This window comes from Drosophila willistoni (assembly GCF_018902025.1).
Source record: "Drosophila willistoni isolate 14030-0811.24 chromosome 2R unlocalized genomic scaffold, UCI_dwil_1.1 Seg167, whole genome shotgun sequence".
Lineage (NCBI taxonomy): Eukaryota > Metazoa > Arthropoda > Insecta > Diptera > Drosophilidae > Drosophila > Drosophila willistoni.
In genome coordinates this window covers 17,136,596-17,158,908 of record NW_025814050.1, presented here as the reverse complement: position 1 = coordinate 17,158,908, position 22,313 = coordinate 17,136,596, and the positions used below count along the sequence as shown (strand labels likewise).

Genomic DNA, 22,313 nt, shown 5'->3' with positions numbered 1-22,313 from the left:
AGCATTGATAAAAAAAAAAAACCAATACATAGAAACGGATATCAAAAGCAAAAAGAGGGCGTTTATCGTGATTTTACAATTGTTTATTTTTTGTTCCTTTTATGACCTAAAAACAATAGTTTTTATCTTGTTAAACTTTAGTACATCTTCATTTTTATTTAGCAGTTGAAGTCAAATAAATGTTTTCATTATTTTTAATCGACCTACAACTTCATTTTCAATCGATTCGCCTGCCTACGAGACCAAGATAACAACAAACAACAAAATGCAATGAGTTTGAGATATTTGTAATTGATAAGTCCAGTCCCCCAGGTCTTATCGCCCTCAATGAGCAGTTTTTATTTTTTATTTTTGATTTTATTTTTGTTTTGTGTGAAATTCAACAGGCAATGGCCAAGCCTTGAGTAAATCCCATTGACCAGTTTGGTTTGCCAGTCCATGTCGTTCGGTCTCAGGCACACCATGCTCCTCTCAATTGAGCGACAGGCCGGCTCTAAAATACTATATATAAAATATTTTGATTGTACGTAAATATATGTATACAATTTTGGTTTTTGTGTGTGTTTTTGCGAGGGCGTTCAATGATGCCAAAAGTTACTACAAGTATCTGCAGCAGCCGGTTGATGTTTTCTGTGATTTTGCTGCTTCTGTCGTCGTCATTCGTCGCTGCTTTTGTTGGAAAACAAAAAAATGATTATTAAATTGTAAATAAATATATATAAAAGCAACAACGACAACAACAACAACAACGTCTACAAAAGGCACATACTACAAAAGAATTTATGATCGTGTGTCGCCGACGATTTTGCTACGAATGACTGAGTGAGTGTTTTTTGCTAGTACTCAAGCGCACCTCAGACGCTGCGGTCGGCGGTTTTTGGTGTGATTCTTCGCCATTCAGCGTTATGATTTTTGTCCGTTAGCACTTGTACTAAACTCTAAATGAGTGTGAGTGTGTGTGTGCGTCAGTGTGTGTGTGTGTGTACTAAACGAAAAGTGCAAAAATTGGCAACGAAATTACAGAAACTTTAGTTTCATAGCCATTCGACGACGTGTGTTAACAGACCGCTTATCACAGCGCACGAAAAATTTTATGCGGTTTCGTTTTTTTTTTGATAACATTTTTCTTTAACGACATTTAACTCTAAAACGTATACTTACACATGAGCTAAATATGAAATTAGTGCCTTGGTGTTAAAAATTTTTAAGGTTTTTAGCACAAAATCAAAGGATTACGACAAAAAACGAAGTTTCTTAACGACCACAGGTGAGATGAGCAGAAAGAATCGCAAAGGAAATGACTTTTTGGGTGTGACCTGGCAGTGGGTTATTAGCAAAGTAAACAATTTGTTTTATGAGCAAAGATAAGAGACATTTCAAAAGAAAAAGTGAGTGCTTGAAGTGAAATAACAATGTATTGAAGATGTACTAAAAGTGTTGTTGCTTTTAGTCAATTCCAAAAATAAGCCAGCATCTAGTATAGGAAGTGCTCTGACCAGTTATGAAAACAAAAACAAAAACAAGTTCAAACAAATGCCAAATGCCGCTCAACCTATAAAATATATAAAAAAAAAAATATAAAAATAATAATTAGAATCTCTTTTATAGAGTATAATTACGATTACGAAAGCTCTGTACTAAAATGTACTGCTTAAGCAAATTGCACAAATTACCCAGTAAGCGAACTAATCTACAACAGTGTGCTAAAAGAGTGTAAAGTAAATGTACTAAAGTTTATATCCATAAGTGTAATCTAAGAACTACACTGCTGCACCAAGGAGTACTAAATGCAAACACATAAGTGTACTAAAAGTATTTTAAAAGTTTTATTCAAAGTGTACTAAAAAGGGAATCATGTGGTATTTAGAAGGTTTATTTAATGTGTACTAAAAAGAGGACATTTGCAGTAATTGAAATGGTGAATATAAAGTGTACTAAAATTGTCTCTTTAAATAAGGTCCATTATAAATGTACTAAAATTGACAATTTTTTTCATTATTTTAAATGGTTTATGGTTTGTTTATGATATACTACTTTTGGGATATTAAACATGCTTTATCTAAAGTGTTCTAAATGTGAACTCCAAACAGTGCTGCAAGTGCGACAGTGTACTAAAAAGCACAAATAATTAAATAATATAATAAATTGATGAATAATGTTTAACTGAAACTGATATGTTTAACATTTAAATGGATGTCGCTGTCAAATTCATTTGATGTTCCAAATACTAAAGAGCTGCATGAATGACAGAAATATAAATTCGAGTGAACAATGTTTAATACGAAATGAATGAATTGAATGAGAACAAGAATAAATTTTAGGTATATGAATGAGCTGATGTCATATTCAATCAAATATCATTCAAAACATTCGAAACCAAAACGAATAGAATAAGTTTCAATATAATGAATTGAGCTTTGGGATAAGAAACTGGCTAAATTTCGAGTTCCAATAATGGTTCAAACGATTAAAATCGTTTTAAATGGATTATTTTACTATTTTAATGGCCAATTTCTCCAAAGTTATGAACTTTTCCGCCACTGTTTAAAAGCATTGGAATGCCATTTCGGATTTACAAGTGCTGGAGTTAAAAATCACTCGATTTTGTTATTTTTTTTTTTTTGTTTATTTGCAGCGCTCTCTTAAATGCAAAATTTTTGTGTATACCTAAATCTACAAAGTTTTGCAAGTTTTGTATTGATTTGTCTAAGGTTGTATTTACTTTAAGTTTATAAGAAGTAGATCTAAAAGCAAACATTATGAACAAACTTTGTACTAAATCCGCTATAAGCCCATTTCATTCAAAATAAACGGCATTTCCTTACCCCATTTTAGGCCTACTCATTACGATATCATAACATAAAAGCCCCCCCCTTAGATACTTTGGTCACCCAAAAATTAAAAGTGAGTCATCTGACAGCCTCAAAACAAACGCGCGCGCATTTGTGTGTGTGTGTGTGTGCAGTCATATTCATGTATTCAAAAGGCCCAACCAATAATTCATATGAGCTTTTTGTTTTTGGTTTTAATTTGTTTATGAAAGGGGCCAGCCCAAAAGCCAACCAGAAGAAAATCGTTCAGGAAAAAAAAAATATGTTTTCTGTATATGTGAACCAAAATAAACAGAATTTCAGATACAATGCGTGGCCAGACCGGCAAAAAAAAAGAAGAAGAAGAAGTGAAAAAACCAAAGTGTACAAAAAATATAAAACAATTTATTACTGCATATTTCTGGGGCAAGTGAACTCTAGGAACTTTTGCAATTAAAAAGAGATACCAAAAGCTAATTACAATGCTTCGAAGTTTTGAATACCCTATAGATCATTTATTCATTCTTTCATTCATAAATAGCTGCCAAAAATAATGAAACATTATTAAAATATGTAAAGAATTTATTTAAAGTCGTCTCTCATAAATTTTAATAGAAACATTTTAATTAAGAGTCAAATAAATATTAATTAAATAGTCTGAACTACAAAGGACTCTTGAATGTTGACATCAAAACAAATTGTTTTCAAATTTAGAACTTTTAATTAGATTGGGAAATGTGCGAAAGATATAGTCGACTGATTCTTTTCATACTTGATTCTTGATTCAAAGATACCTTCTTATGTATAATTTTTTAGGTTTGTTTAACCAATTTTTTTTTTCAACTTGTTTTTAAGATTTATGGTATGATGTTCTGATAAATGTGTATGGATAGATAGATATACATACATAGATCGTATACAATTTTTTATATCGATTTTATTTATAAATCGAATCAACTCAATCTTATAAATTAAAGTTTTACATAAATTAGTACTAGTACTAAAAGTTTACTGATCGATTGTTATAAACTGCATGAACAATGTTTAGAATTGTTAAAGTTTTCGAAAAATGTTGGCATACCCTTTTTAACCATTTGAGTAATGGATATGTTAAAAGCAAAAACGGCCAAAACCAGATGGCCTGGCCCCATAGTTTGCCTCAAGATTTCCGCAATGTGCTTCTATTTTTTTTGTTTTAGTTGTGTGTCTGTTACCTAGACTATCTAATAAAATAATTTATGCTCTTCTAAGAACATTTTGCTGCCCTTCTATATAGTTGCCGTTGTTGTTGTTGTTTTTCTTAGGCTTTTTTAAGCAATTTATTTATAGAGTGTCTGAAATGTGACGCACTTTGTTTTATTCTTTTTTCAGTTTTTTATACCCTTGCAGAGGGTATTATAAAATTGGTCAGATGTTTGTAACGCACAGAAGGAGACGTTTCCGACCCCATAAAGTATATATATTCTTGATCAGCATGAGAAGCTAAGTCGATATAGCCATGTCCGTCTGTCCGTCTGACCGTCTGTCCGTCTGTCCGTCGGTGCGTACGCGTTTTACTCAGCCATCTTAAGAGCTATCGGGATGAAATTTTTTTTGGGAGCTTTTTTTTACCCGGGTGAGATAAAGTATGAAAATCTTTGGGATCGGACCACTATATCATATAGCTCTAGAAGAAACATTTTTGCAAAAATTGGAGTATCCCCATGAAATTTACCAATATGATAGTAATAGATATAAAATCTCAGATCCCAAAATCTGATCCGATAAATAGAACACAAGTTACAGTCAATATAAATCGGTTCAAACGCTGCCGGCAGCGCTGCTTGCTGCCTACTACTGCCATCATCAAATCAACAGAGCACACGCATACACACACAGACGCAACGCTACATGAACTGTATGTGTATGCGTGCCGTGCTTTGCTTAGAAAATGATGGAAGAAGAAAAACTTGTGGTAAAAAGAGAAATAATATTTTGTTTGTGTATTGATGAATTGAGTTGCAGGGAAAGAAATTTCAAAAAGGAAAAATATTATTGCCAAGTATACTGCAAGGGTATATAAACTTCGGCATAGCCGAAGTTAGCTTCTTTGATATTTTTTTATTTCAAAAGTGAATGACTTTTTGGTTTTTCTTCTTTTTTTTTGTTGTGCTTTGAAGTACCTGCATGTGACAATGTTTTAATTGATCTAAAACTGTTTATTAGATCGTTTCAGTTTGCTCTTTAGATCGTGTTTATGTTCAAGTACCTGCAGGTGACAATGTTTTTATTAATTCTCAAACTGTTTGAATCTTTTCTCTCCGTAGTTTTTTTTTGCTGTGTGTTTAGATCATGTTATTGGCGCGTTTTCTGCTCGTTTCAAAGTTCAACAAATTGCGGGGATTAGTTGTTGGCAAGGTACACAGAAATTATTTGATGGATGCCTTTTTGGTTTTTCTTTTTTTTTTTGCCTAAAGCTCAAAGTAAATAACTTCCGATTTATAATTATATTTTGATATATAAGGTGCCTTGCCTCTTTCATGGTTTTGTCAGTAACTTTCCAAGTAGTTTTCTATCTTATCAGTATGTATTTTACAATTTAATTTTTGTTGCTCTCTCTAGACACTATCGCTACAAATCAAAGTGGAATAAATACATATATAGATATATACCCAAAGGTTGTCCTTCAACTTTTGTCTTATATATTGTATTATTATCTGTTGGCCAAAGATAAGCTCTGCATACTGAGACAAAAAAGGCAATAAGACAGATAAATTATTGATGTCATGCTCTTAAGAGTTTTAGCACAGACCTCAATGTTTTCTCTGGCTTCTGTATGTGCTTTCCCTTTCCCCTTTTTGACAGCTGTCAAATGTCTTAGTCGTCTCGGCTGTTTACATGCCAAACATCTTGATCGCGATCTAAATATGGAAACAAAACTCTCGTGTAGATGATTTATTAGATGGGATTTGTTGCATATTCATGTCAGTTATGACAGTTTTTTAATAAAAAGAAAAACATCGAAAGGAAGTGCCCAAAAAATGAAAGTGAAAATTGCTTAACCCACAAAACAAATAATATTATGAAAGATTATTGTACTAAAAAGTGTTAAAATAATAAATAATGACTCAGCTGTTGTTGTCACTGTTAGATCCGCTTCGGCAAGTGTAAATGTGTTAGAAATACTAAAGATAAATTGTACTACAAGATTAATTATGGTTTTTGTTTCTACGCAAATTGGTCGATGGTTTAGATCATTCGCTAAAAATTATCTCACAGACATGGGTAAATTTTTCATCTAAATAATAAGTTGCTTGCTAAAACATTTTAGAAGACATGTACTAAATTGTGAATAAGTGTTTTTGTTTTCACATATCATACGAAGCTGTAGGGCTGCGAATTAGGAGTATTTAAAATTTAAAGTATGCAAAATGCTGAAAATTTGTAACAAATTTATAATTTTTGGAATGCGATGTGACTTAAAAGGCCTTTATAAATAATGGTTTACTTTGAATATTATTTTTTTATCCACAGTACATTACGAAATTTATTTGAATGTGTTAAAAATTTAATTCCTGGGATGCTCATTACATACTTTAAGGGGCAATTTTTTCCCTTTTCACAGCCTTAGATCTGTTTAGAACGAAATAGCTGTACTAAAAAGCTCAACAATGATCATAAAGGAAATATATTAGAGCCTTTTTAAATTTCATCGATTCATTTCATGATATTTTCGGCGATATCATCGTTTTGCCAAGGCATTTGAAGATTTTCTAATTAGAAATGGTTAGATTCTAGTAATTGTATTGATCTAATGGTTTTGCAACATTCCCTAATGTCTTAGAATCTGTTTAGATTATGTTTTTCAGACACTTGACATTGAGCCTCTGTGCCAATCAGAGCTAGCGCCAGAATAATTGGAAGCGATATCTATATATTTCTACCCGGTACCACCCAGATATATCAATGGCATAAATTTTAAATTAAAACATTTCTTTCAATCGATTTTGTTTGTAAATTTTTGTTGTCTATATGTGATCATTGTTGTTGTTGTTATTATTGTTGTTGTGCAATATGTATTTCCAATCCATTTATAAATAACTTAAGTTTACATAGCACCAATTGTGAAATAAACATACAGACATTCAGATCGGATGCCCCAGTGACGTTAGCGAAAAGATCGAGCAAAAATGTTTATAATTCCAATGGAAAAGAGGGAAAGAGATTAAGCTATACACCCTTTTGACATTGAATTAAGCAGAGTACTAAAAGAGGAACTGGGTTATCAGCCAGTTTTATGTGCAATAATGCGTTGAATTCAAAATCTACAAATCGTAATTTACACTCTGTATATATGTATGTAGATCTAGGTATTATATATACATATATATATAATCGATGCAACAACGTACACAAAGCAAATAAACTTTTGTTATTGTGCGATGCAAATCAACTCACAATGAGAATTGTAATTTCCATGGATGGGGCTGGAGGTGGATTTTTGATTTATATTTATATGTACATATATGTATGTATATATTTTTTCTTACTTGCACATTTCTGCCATGTGCAAGGCATACAAAAATACTTATTAACATTGGAGGAGGCAAGCAATTAAAATACGCCCACATATTGAGCTAATAGAGAGGGCTTCTGGCCATATGAGCAGGTGCAATCGAATATGGTGATGTGAGACGATACTCAATTTGCAAATGTTCTACAACGTTTTTATGATATCATTTTGGGGAATTAATGTGGCAGAACTCTATGGCAAAGACCCTAATAATCATTATAAGGATGTACTAAAGATCAGAAGATGTTAAGTGGTTAGGTGGGTCTGAGTTACCCATCTGGTTCAATTGGGCATATTTTTCAAAAATAAGTGTCTTAGATGGTTATTTTGTGAATTAATCGAATGAAATATTATTAAAGTTTCCAACAAAATTGTAATATTTAGATTTTGAGCATCAGATTTTTTGAATATTATAAAAAACATGCCCAATAAATGGGGTCTTGATGCTGATCTAATTTAAATCTACCACACAAAGTTGAAATATTTTGGCGTCTGAAATAGGAATACAAATATATAAGAATACATTTTGTACAATTGGGAGTATATAAATATTGAATACTGAAAAACATATATATAATATATAATATATAACCTTCTAGTACTGATATCTTAAATTTAAATTGTTTAACATTAACTTATTGTTAGTTTAAAAACTTTTGCTAAAACTTATGATACACTTTAAAGAAGTTGTTTATATAGACTCTAGTTAAGTTCATAAGGTAGTTACTATTTACTTTATATATCAGTTACGGTCTCCATATACACATACATAAACCTCGTTTACTTATCACCAATTTGCTTCTAACGTAATTTCCCATGTCTTTTTTGTATTTTCCAGATATCGTTTTCGCTTATCGAAAATAGAATACAAAGTCTGTACCGAATGCTGCCGCCAAATTGCACAGAAGCAATACAAAAGCAATACTCAATACATTGCGATAAGGCTGATGGAAATGGAAGAAGCTGCCCCCCTCTTTTCCCGAAATTGCATTCATTGATGAGAAACTAACAAAAAGAATCCGAAAATACGGAGAGAAACAAATCAACGAACCGATGTGATACTTGGAACTAAGCATTGCAACAACGATATAAATATAAATTTAGCGTTACGAATTGAAATTTTTTTTCAAAAAAGACTTTTGCTATAGACTTGCCAAAAAACTAAAAAGAGAAAACTATATTAAGGAAAATGGAACATTTGGACTTGGCAGGTTATCTAAATAATACAGCAGCAACAACATGGAACAGTTTTGGAGCATTCGATCAACAAGGTATGTATGGGAAGGATACTAAATAGATGGGTCAGAACCCATAAGGAATGACAAATAAAATAGTTTCGTAAAGAGTAAAAAATTAAAAGTCTAGGGTAAAAATTTCAAAATGGATCTTTTCTCTATATGTCTTAATTTACGAAGAGCACTTTAAAAACTAGAGAAAATATATTTAAAAAGAATAGATAGAAAGCGATAGAAAAGAGTTTTGATACCATCTAAGAAAGTTCGATTATTAATTTTTAATGAAAGATCAGTTTAAAGTTAACACGTGAGATAAAGGCTTTAAAAGTTTTTGCAATTCTCCTCTAAAACTTCTATAAATTATCACAATTTGAACTCAAATCCCAATAGATATTATCTATGAATAAAGCAAGAAGCCAATGACTAAACAAATGAATCATAAAAGATAAATTGCTAGCTAAAGTATAAATTTCCTAAAATTGATAATACTCAATTATTTTTTTTAATTAACAAATTAAACATTGTAGATAAGAATTTTTCTCAGCGCGTGAGAGTTTTACATTCCAATCAATTTTAAAAGCAGTATTTAGTTCTACATAATTATAAACAATTTTCCAAATGGTATTCCAAGCGTTGCTTTTAATAATCTGCCCTTATGAACTTTATTAATAAATTGCATAATTAAGAGCCATGAATCATTTACTTTGAATGAGAGGGAGCCATGGAGAGAAAAATCGAGAAATAAAGTGAGAGAAAGAGGGGGAGAGAGAGAGAGAGACAACTGTGCTCTGTCATCCCGCATTCAGGGACAGAAAAACACAGCCCTCCGATAAGATCAGTGCAGAGCAGAAAAAATGGCAATGAATGAAGTTGCTGTCTCAGCAAAGTCACCAATACCATTCCCATTCCCGGAGAATGGTGCTAGTTTCTTTTACATATTTAGTTTTCTGTTTGGCACAGCTGAAGATGGTTCCTTTGGCAAAGAAGCGGCTATTAAGTGGGACCACTTGTAATATGTGAAATGTGTGTGGTTTTGAATCTTGAAGATTAATTTGGAAATTTTTATTGCAGATGCAGCCATTTATTTGTCCAGCTCAAGACAAATGCTGGAACCCATCCTAGAGGAGACCAGCGAGGATGAGGAACATGCCCAAAATAGTTGGCATGGCCAACAGGAGAATTCAAATGGTCATAATGGTGGCTTCTGGAGCTCAACAGAGTCGGAAACGGGTTCGGTAATACGCATCGAAGTGACTAAGGGTAAGACGATAAGAATCTCATCTTAATCATTAATATATACTAATAATGTCTAATATTCTTTACAGATATCGATGCCATATCAGAGAGAGATTTTGTGTGTCCCCCGAAGAGAGCCAGACGTTGTCCAGATCAGCTGGACCAACAGCAACAACCACATAGCCTGGACGATGTGGTACAATTGAGACGTTGCCGCTATGATCCCGAATCACACAATAGCCTTGAGAGATTTCTGGCCCTGGAGGCCAGCGCACGAGATAGCTACGGCAGTCAGGGACAGAGGAGCAGTGCTGGCAGTCGTCGTGGCTTCGAGGATTATTATTCAGACAATGATTCGTATCATTCGCTGTCGCGCAGCTCATCCCTGGTGCAATTTGAATCGCTGGAACGACAATTGACACTGCAGGAACAACATCAGAGCATGAATAGTCTGGGCAATAGTTCACCATCCCTGATCAATTGTGATTTAAGTGCTGGAGGCGGTACCAGTGATACTAGCAATCCTGAGAGCCGTCGCGGTTCCGCCTCATCCTTGTCCCTAATGAAGCGTTACGAGTCCAGTGATGGTAGACTGCATCAGACATATTTTGAGCTAAACAAACTCAATTTTGAGGCGGATCAGCGAGATCTATTCTCCAAGAGTCTGCACTTGCAGGCGGAAATCAAATCGGATTCAGAATCCAGCAGCTCCTCAAGTGACAGTAGCAGTGGTCACAGTTTACTTAGCCAGGGCGGTACAGGAGGCGCTGTGGTGGCTGCCTCGCGGCGTCTGCCTCTCAATTCGGCGGAGAATTTGTCTGAGGATTCTGGCTATTGTGAGCCAAGTACTTTGCGACGCGAGAAATCTAAATCCATACCAAAGAATTTCGATAAACTTTGCGAAGCCGAAGAGGAGGAGGAACTACAACTGGAGGAATCCAAAAACTCCAATAATGGCGGACATGATTTGTGTCAGACGAAAATAGAGAATAGCAGCGGCAACAGCATCGCCACAACACCGACCAAGATGGCAACGGAGAAGTCTTCCGTGCCCTGCTCTCCAACATCATCTATAAATAGCTCGACGACGTCGGAGAGAGCAAATGGCTCTCAGCATTCACCATCACCATCTCCCAGTGCTGCCTCATCATCGTCTGCCGCCTCGTTCACTTGGCTAGGCAACAGTTTGCCCGATATACGCGAACCGCGAGGTTCGCCATCGTCTCCATCGTCTACGGATTACGGCTACGTGCTGGCCACTAAACGAAATACGGCGAGTAAAAGTGGTCGAAGTTCCTCTCCTTCTGCCTCTTCCTCGTCGGCGGAGAGTTCACCCGTTCTGGGTGCCATTAGTTTACCCAACGAACTACCCGATTTGGGTCGACGGCGGAGGCCACGTCAAAGACGCAACTGTCAGAGTCACAGCAGTGGGCATAGTTCGAGCGAAGAGGCTGATTTGGAAGAGGAAGAACGACGAGACGATTTCTTTTTGGACTGCCCCAGTTTATATCGTATACGTAGAAGCAGCAGTTGGACAGAACGTGGCGGACGTGGTGGAGCAGCCAGAGGATTGGGCTACTTGAACGCCAGTTACCAGAACTTGACTCTATTGGATTACTCGGATCAGGCTACACCGGATACTGAAAATATTGTAAATAATTCGAAACGTTCACAAAACTCAACTATGGCAGAGCAAAAACGTTGTTCTAAGGACGACTACGAGCAAATTATATGCAAGGGTAACTTTTTGTTGGATGAATTAAGTCAAATCTATGATAAGAATGCTTCTATTCTAAATGACAAACCAGTTGTGGAAATGGAGGAGCAAAAGCCTGTTGTAAACCAAATTGTGGAAGATCAGGTGGATTCTGCTCCGATCATGGAGCCTCCTCCCCAGGTGCAGCATGTCCAGTTGACTATACGGAAGCCACCGGCTCGACAAAAACGTTCTGTAGACGATCCCAATCCCCATCTGTCCACAGAGCCCAGCCAATCTAATCCTCAATTACCACCAGCGGCCGTCATTAGTTTTAGCAGTTTTGGCAAAACTTTCGATCAGGATCCCACAAATTTGCGCACTTCCTATGCCCAGAGTCTGGAGAAATGTAATTTTGAACCACTAGAAGTGACCATTAAGTCGCCACCAGTGCGTTCCCTACCAAAACGTCGCTTCCACTCCCAAGCAGCGGCTGCCAAGCAAAAGAATTTGGTTAGTAGTACACCAAATCTGTCGTCCTATGACAATGCTAATGCGGATACAGAGGACGACATGTTTGTGAGCAGTGCCCACACCTCGATGCATCAGTTGCCACAGACGCCCACTCAGCCCAAGCCCTTGGGTATTCTCCTGCCAGCTGGATCGAGAAATTCCTTCAGCAAGGAGGTGAGTTTCTGTCCAGTCGTTAGCAAGTATTGCTGGCAAGAGCAATCCTCTGAAGAGCCACAAGAGGAGCAGGCAGACAGTGATGAAGAGGATGACGAGGCGGATGATGATGATGTATTGGAGCAGACAGATGCCACTGTTATACATAACACCAAAGAGAATGAATATGTTGCCGCACGCTACAATCAAGAGCAAGAGAAGCAAAGAGAGAAATTAAGAGAACAGCACCACGAAGAGAGCTCACCAGCGATCGTCGGCGAAGAGAACATGGAGCAAAGCGAGAGCGATGATAACAACGAGAATATACAAGCAGCGACGCTAGCCGAGCGTCAAAACGTAGTGACGCCAGTCGAACCTCCTCAAACCGTACCGTCGATCGAGCCCGTTTCAAGTAGTGCCGTTAGTCTTGAACCAAGCGCCGTCGCGTACGCTTCTCCAGCCGCCGTAAACGTCGCCTCTGTCGCCTCCAACGTCGCACCACAGCGTCCATTAAGCCTACATTTGCCGATATTAAGTGAACCGCCCACTAATCGTGCTCATCATATATTGTATGCCTCGCAGCAATTGCTGCAACGTTACGAGGATAACGAATCAATTGACATGTCGCCATCAAGTGCAACAACAACAGCAACCACAACACCAACCACAATAATGAAAGAATCCAAGGTTCAGGCCAAGGGTAAAACCGATGATAAACATCCCAGTTCTAAGAGTTTTCTATCACGATTTGCTCATGGCTTGAGATTCTCATTGAGACGCAAAAAGAAGCAACAGCAACAATTCGAGCCAAAGCCCATCACAACAGCAACAACGACAACAACTACAACAACAACAAGCAGCAAATCTGGATCAAATAAATCATCAAACTCGAAACAAGGAAATGGCAAATCATCTGATTTCATACACATACCCCTTAAACCACCCAGAAGCCACAATCAATCCGCAAATTCTTCTCAATTGGATGACAGCAATGCCTCCGAGGCCAGCACCGCCAGCATGCACAGCAGCAAGCAACAACAGCAACCACAATTCAATCCGGAGCCAGCCAAGACTTCAACCTTACAGAAAGTGGTAACTGGCAAACCGCCGTTGCCAAAACAACCGCCACGCTTAACGCATGCGCAGAATCCAAATGCGAATCTTAGTCCGAATCCATTGAATGCTGCCCATATGAGTGAAGCTTTACTGGCCGCTGAAAGGGAACAGTATCAGGCATTTGCCGCACAGTTGCAACAGTTGCAATCGGACAGGCAAACGTCGAGGATGCGTGATACCGAATCGCCGTCGCGTGCCTCGGTGGCCCAAAAGACGCAAATGTTCAATCAGCTGAGTGGTGGCGGTGTTGCCGGCATGGCCAGACCCACTATGGTGACAGCCGTACCGGTTGCCGTTTCGCCCGTAATTGAGAATGCCGATGGTGTTGGTAAAATGGGTTTAATTGAAACCAATTTGGATACACATGAAACGGTTATATCGGGTAAAACACGTTCCCTTATGGATATAACCAGCAATCCATTGACATTGCCCCATAAACGGTATATAGTGAAACGTCTAAATGTCACCAGTGCCGCCTATGATGTTGACATCGGTGATGATGAAGATGACGTCGATGATGATGATGAAAATGTGGATGGTTCGAATGGACATCGTCGTATTAAATCCTCATCGAAATCGGCAGGTGTTCAAATTGCATCGGTCCGCAGGCCACATAAAAGCATGGAATTTCTGTTGGATAAAGAGAATCAAAAGAATGTTTTGGTGAGTACCAGCGACACTTCAAAAGGGGGAATGGGGGGAAGATGTGTTAGGGGGTTGATGGGTTGGGCAGTCTACTTCCACTAACCATAGAACACATAGATGGGACAAACTCATGATTTTTTGATTGCAAACGCTAGCCTAGTCATGGAACCCCAGAGAACTTCGGGAAAACCCGAACGCTCTCACTCTCAATGAGAGCGTAAAATGGGGAGAGGGCAAAGCAGCTACGAAAAAATTTCAGTCTAGCACAGACTACCGAACGACGAAGGCAGGCCTACGTCGCTTGTGATTTCGTTCTGTCTATGTATGTGTACACTCGTCGGTACATGCTCAGGCTTCGTAGTGTGTGTGTGACGTGAAGTTGTACAACATCGCATTTCAATAGCTCGCTCGACCAAAATTTTTCATTTTCGACAAAACAGCGACAATGCGAATAAGAAATGCCCCTGTGGAAAGAATATCAAGAAATATTGCCGTCTTCTTCGTATGTATCCCGGTGGCTGTAACGATAGAGTGTTTGCTTGGCAATAGGAATGTCGCTGGTTCGAATCCCTACTCGATTATCGTTAACGAAGTTTTTTTTTGTTTTTTTTTTTATTTATATAAAAATAAAAAAATAAAAATAAACAAAAGGAAAAAAAAACAAAATGAAAATAAATAAAAAAAAAATCAAAAAGGAACAAAATAAAAAAAAAAAACAAAAAAAAACTTCGTTAACGATAATCGAGTAGGGATTCGAACCAGCGACATTCCTATTGCCAAGCAAACACTCTATCGGCACAGCCACCGGGATACATACGTAGCTGATGCCAATATTTCTTGATATTCTTTCCACAGGGGCATTTCTTATTCGCATTGTCGCTGTTTTGTCGAAAATGAAAAATTTTGGTCGAGCGAGCTATTGAAATGCGATGTTGTACAACTTCACGTCACACACACACTACGAAGCCTGAGCATGTACCGACGAGTGTACACATACATAGACAGAACGAAATCACAAGCGACGTAGGCCTGCCTTCGTCGTTCGGTAGTCTGTGCTAGACTGAAATTTTTTCGTAGCTGCTTTGCCCTCTCCCCATTTTACGCTCTCATTGAGAGTGAGAGCGTTCGGGTTTTCCCGAAGTTCTCTGGGGTTCCATGACTAGGCTAGCGTTTGCAATCAAAAAATCATGAGTTTGTCCCATCTATGTGTTCTATGGTTAGTGCTACTTCTCTGAAAGGAGGGTTGTTTGTTGGTTATAGCAAAAACTATACGCTAGTGTTTATGGTCTCTGTTTTTTTTTGTTTTTCGTCTACTTCCTACATCATTATCATCATCCCTCTGCTATGGATTTTCATTTTGGAGCCGCTCCCATTGTTATACCCTAAGATTTTAGCAAGGTTCATTGGTTTTGAAGATCAGCAAAGATTACAAACATTTGTAATTTCTTTAGTTTATTTTAGGGTAGTGTCTCTTCGTCTATGTTCTTTTAGGTCTGTTTTCTGTCTGTTTGGTTAGACCATTACCAATTCGTTTTTGTTGTGTTTTCTTATGTCTGTAAAGAAAAAGAAACAGAAATTATGCAAACGATGCGATTTGTTGGCTCTGTCTCTTTCTCTGGTTCCCGTCGTTGTTCTAGTCATTTCCGCTTGAGTAACGCTAATGGTGCGACTTTGATCTTGTTTATCAGTGTTAATTGATTTGGGCGGCAATTGCTAAGAAGGAGCCAACCTTTGGATACAATTTGTATCTGCTTACTGGGGCGAAACAGATGAAATGACAACTTAAATCAGTTGGGGGCGCTTCTTATTCAAAGCTTTCACAAGGATACATCATTATTGTCATCATCATCATTGAGAGATTTTCCCATTATCCCTTTACGTGCCCACTAATCGGCTTAACGAAAGCGCGTGAATTTTAAACGCGACTAAGACGCATAGCTTCCCCGACTCGGCCCCGTTTTAGTGATTTATTAGGCGACCTTCTTACCCATCCCTTGGCACTCTATGTCCATAATCCTTGGGCATAAATCAATGGCTTTTGTTGTTATTATTTTTATTTTGTCGCCTCGCACACACACACACGCACACACACACACAATACACATTTACTTAATTTCCCTTGGCTGCTGCATTTTTTATGTCTCCTACAAATTACTTTAATGTCGTCGAGATGCTGCCCCTGCCTGCACGCCAGAGACAATGACCACTTGACCTTAGTTTTGTGTAATATTCTCCCCTACCCCCATCCCCGTCCATTCCTCAGTCCTTTTAGGCGTTCGGCCTTTGTTACATTTTATTTTTGCCAGCGGTTTTTCTTTCACTCTCATTATGTTAATTGAGTCGATGACGTCGGGCTTTTTGTTTAACAATATAAAAAAACCTATATATAAAATAATAAGTTGGTTTCTTTTACTTAACTTCAAGACTATGAGAGTTCCAATTAACATTAATGTTTATTTGGCATTTTTTTCACTTGACCTATTCACACGGCATTAACAGTTTAACATCTCTCACAATGGCATTCATTTTTGGGACACGAGTGTGTAAGAGTTATAACTATTATGATGATGATGATGAAATCCGATTGCTTTGCCCTTGTATAGATTTTATTATAATTTCATTTGCTAAACAACTTAGGATGAGATCATTTTGTGCATTTAATCAGTTACCTTTTAGGAGAAATCCATCAAAATTGGCAAAATTTTGAATAAAACATTATTTAAATTAAGTAGATCCATTTAAAATAGTTTCTTACTCCAATTGTGAAACAATCTAGTAAGAAGATTTTGTATTCCTTAAAACTAGAAGACATACTAGGTAATTTTTGGGGATCATTAGATGAAAGTGTTTCCAGCTGTTTCGATTTAGCAGGTAGCATTGAGGAGTATTAAAATCGAGTTTTTTGGATCTTCAAAATATGTGTGGAACTTTTTAAAAAAATTTTTAACTGTAAATCACTGATTTTAAGAATTTTATTGCATTTGTTTTTCCTCAGTTATCAATTTCAGATGAAAAATTCTTATAATAATATATATATTTCAAAACGTTTTGCAAAACAAATTAATTGGTGTATAAATTCTTCTATTATATTTGTCAATTTGTTTAGATTGAAATTTAAATCAAACCTTGAGTTTTTATAAGCAATACTTATACCAAAAAGTGAGTGAAAAACTAACCAATTCGAGAAAGAACAAATATAAAAAGAATTGAAAAAAATTTTTATAATTAAAACAGAGTTTTCTGTTATACATCTAAAGAATTTTTATTTTAAAAAAATCCGAATTATTGCCGGCCCTTGATAAATTTTTGAGCATAAATAATAATATTTAATAGTTTAGAACTATTCAATGTCAATTATACTTAGAGTATTGTAGAGTATTTAATGAAATTATATGAAATTTAATGGAGTAGAAAATCTAATGGCCAAGTTCTGTTTTAATATTTTCATTCAAGGGTATTGAAGGGTATTAAAAATGAAATTCTAATATTTTTTTTTTTGGTTCTCTAACCATTTTTAGCCTCCAATTTCATTCCCGTCCCATATTTGGATAAACAAAAACCAAATGACTTTTATGCTGCACCCATTTTTTGTTTTTTGTCTTTTCTTCATTGCCAACTCAAATCGCGTTTCGTCTTCAGGCAACACAGCGAGAGTCAGAAAAACTTTCGCCTTGATTTCCGCTCAAATTTAACTACGAATGGATACCTAACTACTACTACAATGTGTATATAATAACAACAACAAATATACATTTTGTTTATATATATTTCAGTTTTGTCTACTCTTGCGGAAATTTGTTGTTGCGCTTGACAGTTTTCATGTGAATAAAATAATAAGCATAATTACACCGACAAAAAGAAAGCACAATCAAAAAAATTAAGTTGCACCACCAACAAAAAAACTACAACAAAAAATGAAGCTAATTAAATATCTGCATTTTCTGTTTGTAATCAAATGAAAATCCCCAGTGACAAGAGACAAGAGACTCTTCTGGTCAGTTGACTTAGGAAACCTTAGAAACAGTTCAAAAAAAAACTCAAAAAGAAGAAACATAAAAACTAACAAACTACTACGTCTTTATTTATTTATTTGCTTATCGCTTTGGTTGTTCTTTCCATGTACCTACATATATTCTTGTCGCCCGATAATAAAAATATGACCAACATTTTGTCTAGACATCGCTTTTTAGATACCCTATGCCAAATAGAGCGCATCTCTACATAGAAAATTACCTAGTCGATAGCTCTGTGGAGACATACTAAATATATATAGAGAATATCTAAACAATTGTTTACCATTCGAGAATCCATTAAAGAAATGGGCCTTTTTTTACAACCATTTTTGTTGTATTTAAAATATTTTATATAAATACTTTATACTTCATGTTTTTAATATTCCACAGTAAAGTAATTGCATTAATTGTTTTAGCTGTACATCTATGAATAACTTTATTAGAAGACAATATACCAAAGTCATTTAGTCTTTTCCAGGACCATTAACCTACATCATAAATTCATTCAATTACTGTCCTATTATTCTATCTGCATACAACTTTCTTGAAACTTAATACAGGGTATTAGTCGAGAAACTAACTGTGTCTCCTTCACCTTACATTTTGGGGTATTACCCCCAACTCCCCCTCCCATTCCGTCTCCCTAAATGATTATTTAATGTGCTTGCCCAACGGGGCTTTCAATTGTTCTCTTTTATTGTGCGTTGTGTTGTTTTTTCGTGCGTTTAGATTTCATTTTCATCAAATATTTGCTGTGAACATTCACATACACGTACATATACATATATAAGCATATATATTCTCATTCCCATTCAGTTTATGGTCGTTGTCGTTGTCGTAAGTTTTGAAGGTAAAGGCGAAGGCAAATGAAATACAAAAGCAAAACATTGTGTGGGTGAGACATAAAAAAAAAACCTAATGTTCTTTCCCCTACACAAAAAAGTTCTCTTAAAGTTTTTTGCTCTTTTGCTTAACTCTGTTAAGTATAAATGTTATTAATTATATGCTTATTAAATATTTCAATATTTTGTCTTAATTAACTAAAGATAAAGATCACTTAATTCCACTTGACTGGTATAAAAGGAAATAAATATAGAAAATTTGTTTATATATGTGAAAAGATTTATGTCATATTATCAATGTTATAACAATTGAGTTATTATAACAATTGCTTGCAATTTTTTTTTTTTGCAAAATTTGATAAGATAAAATGCAATCGGCTAAGAGCTTTGATCACATTCAATGCCTTTCCATGGAAATTTGTTTTCTTAAATAATGAAAGTTCTTTGCGATTGTGATTTTTGTTTTTTAAATATCTGTTTAGATTATGATTTTCTTGAAATTAAAACCAAAGCTAGATCGAGGTTAATCTTCAAAAACATATACATTTGAGAAAAGAGAATTAGAGATATTTCAATGTGGAACATAAATGTGGAAAAATTTTTATCAACTCTAGAGATGAGATACTCTTAAACGACTTTTGTTCGGCATTATTCAACAGTAATTCAGTCACCCAAGAGCAGAATCCTTTCTTATCCTCATTCCTTTCAAGTCCCTTCTGTCTGATGCCCTTCTGTCTCACATTCCAAAGTAATTCCTATAGCTGATGCACATAGTATATACCTCCATCTGTATAGTGAACACTTTGATCTTTGATCTTTTCATTAATGTGCAGCACCTGTTGCATAATTCCACCCTTATATGTATATTCAACAGAATGTTGCATCCGCCTTCGAGTCATCTGTGTCTTACATGGCTCTGTTGACTCAGTGTCACTCTCTTACAATCTTACATGATCTTGTCTCTCTTTAGTTCGCTGTTATGCTCTTAGTCTTACAGTGTCTCTTTTGCCGAAAGACTCTCTTTTTAAAGGTGTTTTGAGTATTTTTACCTGCCATTACAATTGACAATTGACAACACCGGCTGCTTATCTTTTTGGCCATTTAAAAAATTTCTATGCCATATTTGTAGCAATTCGTTTTGCTTGAATGATTGCCTATATCTATAACCACCGCCCCCGACTTTGCCCCCCTCCGCTGACTAACTTTGGTTGGCCATAAAAATGCAACTTGCTTTTTGTCATATCGAAATGATTCGCACTAAAAACCGCTTTCTAAATAGTTACAGCAACAACAAAGATATTTGTTGATACAATTTCTTTAAATTAATTAAAATACTTGAGTTTGTTATATTTTGTTTAAACAATTTGTTTTTACGTTGAGATCATTGCTAAGGCATTTCCATTGTCTCACAGTTTGCTGTAATTTATTCAAATTAAAACGGCATTTTGTTTGCCTTTTGAAGACTCCAGTAATAGGTAGGTAGGTAGTTGTTACAGTCGCTTCCAAAATAAATGTACCAGGGCGAAAGTCAGCCGGAAATTTAATTAATTTCAAGTTTATTTTCAGTACCTTTATTGTTTTTGTTTTGTTTAAAACTTTATGCCGCTGGGGCACAATTTATTTTTCACACTCTTTTAACAATTTTGCGTAAACATTCGAAAGTTTGTTTTTTTCTTTTTGTGGATTCGCACCTATTCATCTCCACCTCCTCCTTGTCTAGTTGGATGAGTGGGTGAGCTGGTGGATCGCTGGGTGGTTGATCTAAGGGCACTTGCACTTAAACACAATTAGATATTGTTGGTTTTTTTCACATTCCTTAAGCTAATTGATGAGTCGTTTAGTTTTAATTATGGAAATTGATTAAATTGGGTCGAAGTTATATATCATCATAAATTATAAGGCACAAGTGAACAGAAGAAGAAGAACAAATTGGTAATGTGCTAAGAGAGATTCTCGAAATATTTCATTTTGGAATGCAAAGTAATTGAAATAGTCAAACATATGGAGCCAGTCAAATGGAAACTAAAAAAATATAAAAATTTTTAATTGTTTTTAGCCAGTTGAAATGAATTTTCTGCAAACGTCAATAGGTAGAACTAAAATTGAATAGAGCAAAATTATTTTCAAAATACATTAAATGTTTGTATAGAAAAGTGTGGCAAATTAAATTTCACGCTTAAATACGTCTTATTTTAGTGAAATTTCTATAGGAATATTAAAAGGTCGGCTGATTTTCGGGTAGTCGATTTTGAGATTTGTTCTGAAGTGTTTATTTTTTTAACGAAAATTCCATTTATAAATATTAAAGATCTTTTCCATATCCAGTCGACGTCAAAATTCGTCCATCCAAATGTTTTCTTTAACTGAATGAATGAAACTTTTTGTTCAATTGTGAGTTCTTGGGTATGAATACACATCATTATCAAATAAGTATTCATTCATTTAAAATTAAATGACTTTGCTAAGCCTTTGTATTTATAAACATCCCACTAAAAGTTTTATTAATATAGAAGCGGAAATCATTCCTGAGTTTCATATATGTACTGCAAATCATTAAAAATTATTAATGAATCAACTAATAAGTTTATTTTCTATATAATTAATGATACATCCGATCTTAGTATACATATATCTTCAATTGTATATCTTTAAGATATTGTAAATCGAACAAAGTTTCATATAATTTTTCTTTGATTATTTCATTAGTTTATTTATCCTAGACTTGATGTTAGAGGAAGATGTTGTTGTTTCTTGATTGTAGATTTTTGGCTTTTCCTTTCATTCTTTTCAAATGCCATCTATCAATCTCTTTCAATGGTCAATAAACAGTCAGTTTGCTTTTTCCTTTGCTTACATTACGCTTCTGATTTTCCTGACCATGATATTGGCCAGACAACAAATTTTCGCTATGGGAAAACACTTTACTTGTCCATTTTGTAGCCACTTTCTTGTCTGTTTATTTTTGTGGTCTTTGTGAGGGAAGCACAGATTTTGTGTATGCAAATTATCTGAACAAACATATTTTATATACATTTCATTTCATATAACCATATCAATTTACGCTAGCATACAAATTGCTATTTAGCCCAAAAAAAAAAGAAAAAACGTATTGCGAATTTTTTTTTTTTTGCTCCACTTGCTGGCATTTTTGTGGATTTCTTTTGGTCACATGGCCTCTTCCATCAATTTGACTTTCCTTGTTGTCTATATGTATGTATGTTGCTCGTTATTGTTTATATTGAGTCAGCACAGTAATAACAAAAAATAATAAAAAGAATAATAACAAAATCAAAGATATGAGCTGCAAAAATATAGACTACACTATGTTCTATATACCCTGGGAAATTCCATTCTTCTATATATGTATCTATGCTATTTTCGATTTTTCTTTCTTAATATTTCTTTACCTAAAAAATTTGTCTCTTTATTAGGCCAAATCCCTTTAAGCTTTTGATTTTACGAGCTCATTGTTGGTTAGGTCATCTTTTGGTTACTTAATTTT

General features: G+C 35.4%; 1 protein-coding gene across 3 annotated transcripts in view; it reads left to right on the top strand.

Annotated features, from left to right (window-relative positions):
* Nucleotides 1–871: 871 nt before the first annotated feature.
* LOC6641877 overlaps nucleotides 872–22,313 on the top strand; it is a 51,619-nt gene continuing 30,177 nt past the window's right edge. Inside the window, exons 1-4 of one of the 3 annotated variants that reach the window (XM_047010566.1) lie at nucleotides 872–1,267; nucleotides 8,201–8,633; nucleotides 9,669–9,857; nucleotides 9,923–13,974. In XM_047010566.1, the coding sequence (XP_046866522.1) occupies nucleotides 8,552–8,633; nucleotides 9,669–9,857; nucleotides 9,923–13,974 (4,323 nt within the window). In that variant the 5' untranslated portion in view covers nucleotides 872–1,267; nucleotides 8,201–8,551. Of the gene's footprint in view, nucleotides 1,268–8,200; nucleotides 8,634–9,668; nucleotides 9,858–9,922; nucleotides 13,975–21,163; nucleotides 21,203–22,313 lie in introns of those variants that run through there. The other 2 variants (XM_023175778.2, XM_047010564.1) reach the window with 2 other exon arrangements.